This window comes from Marmota flaviventris, chromosome 9 (assembly GCF_047511675.1).
Source record: "Marmota flaviventris isolate mMarFla1 chromosome 9, mMarFla1.hap1, whole genome shotgun sequence".
Classification (NCBI taxonomy): domain Eukaryota; kingdom Metazoa; phylum Chordata; class Mammalia; order Rodentia; family Sciuridae; genus Marmota; species Marmota flaviventris.
Window position 1 is genome coordinate 98905599 of NC_092506.1, and position 7979 is coordinate 98913577.

The window sequence follows — 7979 nt, forward strand, 5'->3', positions numbered from 1 at the left end:
TGTCCTGAGGAAGTAGGGATGACCTACCTCAGCCAGGTTCTGCTGCCTTCAGGGAGAGTGCCTTGCCATGGGAGGGGAGGGGTGATGGAGGCAGCAGGCAGCAGAACTGCGTGTAGTCAGAGCCGTTTACTTGTCTTCGGCTTGGGATCCCAAGGAGAGGATGGGGTGCTCATTGCTGAAGATTCGAGTAACCCAGAGGATTTCCCAGAGCCCTGGGGTTTCCTTAGCCCCTGGTTGGGGATGTGACCTGGCGGGCGGATCATTAAATGCATCGGCAGTGACTATTGTAAATAGCTGGTCGATAGTTAGATCACTTTGGCTGTTCATTACTTCATTATTTGCTGGGGCCTCTGCACGGAGCAGTATTGATGGTGAGATGGCTGGCCAGTTAATTACTGTATTGAAACAAGGTTCCCTTACATCCTCTGCTCAGCTCCAGGGGACTCCAGTGGGGTAGCAGGCTAGGGTGTGGCTACGCACTCTGAGGTTCCCTGTCCCCCACATTCAAACTATAGTGGGGAAGGCAGGGGTCCAGAAAGATTCTTAAACTTTAACTGGCAAGATATCCTCAGGGGTGGCATGTTTGAAGAACTCTGGGTTCCCTGATCTCCCCGACCTTCACTCCCCGCCATCTATGGCCCTGAAAGGATGCCATCCATTCCTCTGCTCCTCCTGGATGAACTGTTATGAAGAACCATCTGACTTCCAGGGCCTTACCTGCCCCCTTTCAAGGCATGCATTTCCTTAATTAGAAGGGAAGAGTCCGGCCTTTGGGGAGAGTTAAAAACAATAAAGGCAAAGGGCCAGAGCTGTACTCCATGATCCTATAGTGGCTAGTTATATGTGGCTGTTTACATTAGTTACAATGAAATAAAGCAAAAAATAAAGTTCCCCAGTCACATCAGAAGCCCTATGTGACTAGTAGCTACCATATTGGGCGGTGCATCCATCATTTCAGAAAGTTCTGTTGGACAGCGCTGGGCTAGAGGTTCTGAGATTCTCCCACAAGCCCAAGGGTGGCATAAGGCCTTGTCATCTTCTTCCTCTGTCCTCACTCTCTTCTGCCTGGTTTTACCTCCTCCACAGGTGAGAAGCCCTTTGAATGCAAGCTCTGCCACCAGCGCTCCCGGGACTACTCGGCCATGATTAAGCACCTGCGAACACACAATGGCGCCTCACCCTACCAGTGCACCATCTGCACGGAGTACTGCCCCAGCCTCTCCTCCATGCAGAAGCACATGAAGGGCCATAAGCCCGAGGAGATCCCACCCGACTGGAGGATAGAGAAGACTTACCTCTACCTGTGCTACGTGTGAAGGGAGGCCCCCATGGTGGAACAGGAGCGGGACAGGAAAGACAAGTTAGAGTGAGATGAAATCGAGGAAGGACTGTGCAAAGAGAAAAAGAAAAAAAAAAAGAAAGAAAGAATAAGAGAAAAAAAAAAGAAAAGAAAAAGAGAGAGAGAGAGAAAAGGAAAAGGAAATCTGATAGCTATTTGACCTTGGATTCTCTCTGGGGCTCCAGGTGACCAGGATGCCAAGCCAGTGTCCCTTCCCTGGAGGCCTCTGCCCTCCTTGGAAGCTGGAGGTTTGCCTGATTTGGGAGGGGTGGGATGGGGTGGGAGCGGTTTTGCTCACTCACATGGTGGCATATTTTTCTCCTCCCTTTCCCAGACCCTCCTCCTGTGTCCAGAAAGGGAGATTAGGAAAGCGCGAGAGCCACAGTCTCTGCCTGCCCTTCGCCCACTGCCTCCTCAAAAGACGGAGGGAGGGGAGCAGAGAAGGGGCTCCAGATGGTGGAGGTTCCTGGTAGATGCTCAAAATGGCAGCTCTGGTTTGCTGGGGGCAGATTGGGAAGAGGAAGGGCTCTTTCTCTTCCTACCACTCACTCAGTTCATCCATTGCTTTCCTTTGCCCTGGCTCTTCCCCTCCCCGAGCTCCTTGCTCCCAGCCTCCCCTCGACTGCTGTCCTTTGGATCCCAGGCCCCTCATGTAGCTGGGTGGCATTTCCCTCTTCCTCTAGATCCTCATGGGAAAGCTGTGTCAGACTCCAGAGCCCCTTCCTCCTGGTAGCTTTCTAAGAATACAGAATAAACTGAACACCCTACCCTGGCCAAACCCAGCCATGAGCATGATTCCTACCGAGCTGCTTTTGCTTCCAAAATGAAAAAAAAAAAAAAACAAAAAAACCTAAATATGTTACATCCCTCCCACCAAACACACACACATCCCCACAACCCTATTTTAGTCCCTAGGGGATGGGATCCACGAAAGAGCTCATTGTCCAAGGGAAGCAGTGGATGTTCTTCTCCAGATGGGCTCCGCACCTGGAGGAGGGAACAGACACCCTGCCCAGGGTGGGGGAGCTGGCCAGGGGAGGAAATTGCTGTCATACTGGGGACCCATTAAGCACAGGGCCTGGGGACCCCAGACCCAATGAGCCCAGTGGTAAAACCTGGGTCCAGAGAGTGGCATGGAATTCCTGGCTCGTGAGCCCCTCAGTCCACAGGGAGGAGGAGGAGCTGAAAGCGCTTTGGCCTTGTGTTATGTTTTGCTTCTTTTCTGTGTCCCCTGTTAGCACATTGTACTTGAATTACCTCAGTTTTTTGTGACCTCATGAGCTTTTTTAACCCCTATATCTCTTTTTTTGGTTGGGGGTTGGAGGAATGGGGAGGATGTTCTGTTTCTTGTGTAAAGTGATAGTTGGCTTTAGACTTCCGCTGGCCAAGGCCCTCCCCACACCCTTGGGGACCAGCCTCCCAGCCCAAAGGAGCCAGACAGAAGAGTTGAACATTCAGGATCTGAATAGGAGGGCAGGAGGAGAGCAAGGAAGACAGGTGGGTGGAGGAGAGGCAGTGGTGTCTCACTGTCTCCACAGGGCACCCGAGGGTCACCGTCAGCTCTGCCCACAGCTTACATCATCTGTGCCCAGCATTGCTTAGCCTGAAACACTGTGGAGAAAAGTCCCACCGTCCTTACAATTTGCTGGGTCATTCAGGCTCCAAGGCCTGTCTTCTTCAGATCCTTGCAACTGTGTGGTCCCACCTCTGTGTGCATTATCATTGCCAAAATTGGTATATTTTTGTGGCTGGTCGGGGTGACCCAGCCTTGGTTTTGTTGCGTTGGGGTGGGGTGTTGTTTTCTAAAAGCTACCTCTTGTGTTCATCCAGCCGTTCTTCTGTTTCTCTCATGCCTCCCTTCTGCTGCTCTGCCTCCCCTCTTGCCCCAGCCTCCCCACCCTGAATTTTGGAAAGCACATTTGCGATATTCGTGTTTGCTTTGGGACGGGCCCTCCGTTTCATCTCATGCTTTATGTGATGAGTTTTTTTTTTTTTTCGTTTTGTTTTTGTTTTCTTTCCTTTCTCTCTTGGAGAAAGTTGTGGCTGCGTTTTGATCTTAGGTTTGCAAAAAAAAAAAAAAATGGTTTAGGGAAGTGAATTTGGGGAGAAAGGTTGTGAGGAATATCTGGAAGTCGGAGGGATGGGTGCTGCTGTGACCACCCTCCTGTCCCTCGGCCCCATCCCTCCTTGCTCTCCCCTTCAATCTCGTCCACCAAATCTGAAGGCCTTAAAAATTGTGTATTGGGGGGCACGTGGGTCAGGGGTACTGTGTCACTAGACTGTGGCTTAGGGATGATAAGGTAGGGAGGATGCTGGTTTGAAACTATAATAATAACAGTGCTTTGGAAAAGAAAAAAAAAAGTTAAACTTGAAATAGGTGACTAGAGCAATCGTCATGTTTATAATGTGAAAAGAGTAAAATCTTTGGGGGGGGTTAGAAATGGTTATGCACTATGGCTTGTCTCCCAGTCTGGGAAGAAGGGGGACTCACTGGCCCTCAGGGGATCTGAAATCCCAGAAAACAGTATTTTTTAACAGCAAGATGTCATTCAACTTTGGAGGGGAAGGGGAAAAAAAATCAAACTATTCCATAGAACTAGCCGGCCCCTCACTCCCTCGCCCTTCCCACTCAGCCTGGTCCCCCCATTCATAAGAGCGGAGAGGGCTGAGCTAACCTTTGCAAATTGTAATATTTTTGTAATATTTGTTAGTTCCTTCGTCAGTTCTACAGGACCTTGCCCTTTCCTTTTGTAATGTGAATAGGACAAGAAAAAAAAAAAAAAAAGACAAAAAATATTCACCACCACCACCAACAGCGAGATGCTCTGTGTGCGTGTGCTTGCAGGAGTGTGCTGTGTGCGGCTGCGTGTTAAACCACGCGAGGTTGTCCTAATCGGTTGTTGCAGCGTTGGATGGTCCAGACTCAGCACCTGCCTGCCCCACTCATCCCTGGGGCTCTGCAGATCCTGAGGGAGCAGGAAGGGACACCTGTGTACTAGCTGCGAGCTCCTCACACAGTCCCAGGCACCCCCATGGGGTCCCACGCGCCTCTTCTCCAGTTTCCCACTCGGAGACTAAATAGCTCTAGGGTTGCTAAGGCCTTCTTGGCCAGGCCTATAGCCACTGGGCAGGGGAGGAGGAGGCAGTGGGGAGGCTTTCACTTCATCTGGACATCTGGAGCGCAGGAGTGGGGGAGACAAGAAGGATGGAGGCTGCTCCCTTCCAGGTAAACTTAGGGCGGGGTGTTCCCTCTCCTCTCTTTTCTGCTGTCTGGCTACCACTGCCCTTGGCTGAGTCCTGCAGAATCCAGACTTGATACTGCCTTATCCAGCACCACGAACCACCTTCACCTGAACAGTCCAAGTTGGTTAATGGGCCCTTTCCCTACCCAACTCCTACAAGTGTGTGACATGACCCTGCACTCTTGTGCTCCTTCCCTATTCACTCCTTTGTTCATTCAAAGCATTAAAATCCTATGTGTATATAGGATAGACAAATTTATATATATAGAGAGATATATATAGCAAGAGAGATATAAAATAGTAACTATCATTGCTGCTTTGGGTTGCTTTGGAGGAGGCACGGATATGACGCAGGCAGATCTGGGGTGCAGGGGGACCCCCAGGAGGCTGGGGGACCTGGTAATTCCGTACAATCCAGGGATGCAACATGGGCTTGTTTAATCTTTGTGCCTGAACAGTTTTTCCGTGTTGAAAAGAAAAAAAAAAAAAAAGAAGAAAAAAAAAAGAAAAAGAATAAGGAAAAAAAAAACTGCTGCAATTTTTCACAAGTGTGTGGTACTTTCTGGGTGCTATGGGTACACCTGCTATGGGAGGAGAGGCCATTGGCACCTTCTTGGAAGGGATTGAGCAGGGACAGCCTTTGGACTCTTTGTGAGGGGAGGGGGGATGTGGGCACGTGACCACTTCCCTGGCAAGCCGAACTAGGGTGAAAAGTGGGGGCACCCGACGTGAGACAGAAAAGCAGAAAGAGATGAGACTCTGTTGGTTCATTTTTCCCTAGGCCTATTTTATTGTCATCTTGCATCATCCCACCATCTTGTCCCTTCCTTCCTGGAGCTTCTGCTGGCTTAGCTGGAATGGCGGCACTTACCTGGACATTTCAGTGGGAGGACAAACAGTGGGACTAACTCTGTGGCAGTGGGCCAGATGAGTAGAGAAAAAAGGCAGAGGTGGCCAAGAGAGAGGCGCAGGACAAAGCAGGAAGGTTGGGTCAGGGAAAAGAGTGGGGAGAAAGAGGAGGGTAGGCCCGCAGGCCTGGTAGCCAGCAGCAGCAGCAGCCTCCCCTGTCCCTCGGTGGCCCACTTTGCAGACAGGGTCCCAAGCCTCCCAGTGTGTATCATAGTATTTGTTCACATAGTGTTATGCATGATCCTCGTAAGGTTAAGAAGCCGTGGTGGTGCACCATGACATCCGCCCCATATATATAAAGATAAATATATATATATGTATGTAAGTTATAGCACTGAGGGCCCTGTGGCCCTGTTGGACCAAGCAAACTAAGCCTTTCGGTTTGGTATTACGTTTGTTTTGTTTTGTTTGTTCTGTGGCTTGTCTTCTGTCGTGACAGCACAAGTGCCAGTCCGATTGCTCTGTATTACAGAATAGTGTTTCTGATTCATCAATGTTCTAGTTAATGTCTACCTCAGCACCTCCTCTTAGCCTAATTTTAGGAGGTCGCCCAATTATGTTTCTTCAACTTTACTGGTTATTTTTTGTACAAATCAATCTCTCAATCCCTCTCCTCCTCCCCCTCCTCCCCCTGTGCCCCCCTCTCCCCCACACTTGCCCTCTAGCCCTTCCCTTGCCCTCCTCCCTCGGGTCCCCTGTCCTGGTCACTCCCTCTCCTGTCCCTTCCTCTCGCTCCCCCAAGTCCTGCTTGCAGTTCTTCCTGTTCTCTGAAGCAGTTCACTCGGAGTTGTCCTGGTTGCAGCTTTCCGCATCTGCCTTGTTTCGTGTAGATTGATGCGTTTCTTTGTAATTTCAGTGTTTCTGACAAGATTTAAAAGGAAAAAAAAAAAAGAAAAAATATGAATTTACTGCTGCAGGTTTTTTTCTCTCTCCATGTGTCACTAAGTGAAGTTTGTGCCTTCTATAGCAAAGAGAATATTTTTTACATCCTACTAACAGTAGATTTTTTTGTAGTGAACATTTTTTGTATTTTTATTTATAAGTCTCATAAGAAAAATAGCAATGTTCAGTTGTATACCTTGAATCTGCAGTTAGAAGAGAATAAAGTTAATTCAGTTGTCTCTGGCTCAAAGTGTCTTTTTTTTTTTTTTTAAGTGCTTTGTCTTTTCTGCCTTTTCTTGGGTGGGGAGGGCTGAGAACTGAAATTTCTGCCTGGGGATCAGGGAAGAGAAAGCTCTGTTACACACATTCAGCCTTATTTATGTGACACTTTTACAGCACATTTATAAGGCCCATACCCACTCAATAACATACTTGTCTAATATTTTTTCGGTAAAGAAATAGTGTTAAATACATTAATATCACTGGAACTTGGTATAGTGTACTAACGAGACTTTCTTTCACTCATTCATTCAACGAGACTCTCCTGCCCCAGTGACTTGTCTGTACTGGAAATATAATAAAGGAAAAACACAAACCCCACCCTCTCTTGGAGCCCAAATCTACATGCATGTGTGTGATAATTTGATCGGGATCACTTAGCTGGTGAGTAGTGCTCAGAACTTAGGTCCAGATCTGATATCAAAACAAGCTCATTTCCCCAGGACGCCAAGATAGGGATTGCCTGTCTGGCATTAAAGTCATGGTCAACTTCTGCCTGGCAAATAAGCAAGCTTCAAAAATGTCTCAACATGAAGCTTCTACCTAATTAAAGGTCCTTGGTCCTGTAGCAGCTAAGACCTGTTAGGAAAGGAGGTTGGAGCAGGTGACCCTGTGCAGGGAGGGTAAAGGCTAGGAACTGGTGAGGGGGTGGTGGTGGCAGGGTTGTGAGCTTGGCATTGTCACCCACAGAATTAAGAATAGAACTCCACTGGGATGCTTCTCTCCCTGTCTCATCTCCCTGTCTCTAGGCCAAGAGCAGTTCTCCAGCCCTTTCTTCTTTCCTCTTCCTGGGGTTGAAAGTGTCACTGCGCTTGTCTTTAGCTGTAAAACCAAATCCATTCAGTCCCAGACATGATGGCCCAGCACCTCTGCCTGAGGCCAACTCAGCTGTCTATCTCCACCAACATCATATCATCCACTCCTGTCTCAAGGAGATCCCAGAGACAGGAGCCAAGCCTAACTGTGGTTGCACGCAATGGGTCCTTTTAAGGTGAAGCCAGTGTGGAGCATCAGGCCTGCCCTCTAACATTATTGGGAGCCACCAAGAACTGTCTCCAGGCACTTTCTCTCCCTGCTCTGCAGTCAACAGGGATGGGAAGGGTGGTCTTTCTGCTCCTGTTCTCCTGGGTCACCATTCTGCTGGGGTCTGTGTGGCTCTGAGACTTCTGAGCAGACAACCCCTGGATCTGCACTAACACCTGGATACCCTTCCTAGGAAAAGGAATGTCCGGTAGGGTCTCCTCCCAGCCTCCAAAAACTGGGTTCTGTCTTTACTTCCTCCTCTCTCCCTTCTTTTCTCTCTGCTCTGCCTTTTCTTTCCTTGGGTT

At 48.9% G+C, this 7979-nt stretch overlaps 1 protein-coding gene across 3 annotated transcripts in view; it reads left to right on the forward strand.

Annotated features, from left to right (window-relative positions):
- Zbtb16 (zinc finger and BTB domain containing 16) overlaps window positions 1–6616 on the forward strand; it is a 180254-nt gene extending 173638 nt beyond the window's left edge. For all 3 annotated transcript variants that reach the window (XM_027930704.2, XM_071616719.1, XM_071616718.1), the window contains exon 7: window positions 1087–6616. In XM_027930704.2, coding sequence (XP_027786505.1) covers window positions 1087–1316 — 230 coding nt within the window. In that variant the 3' untranslated portion in view covers window positions 1317–6616. The remainder of the gene's footprint in view (window positions 1–1086) is intronic.
- The last annotated feature ends 1363 nt before the right edge of the window (window positions 6617–7979 follow it).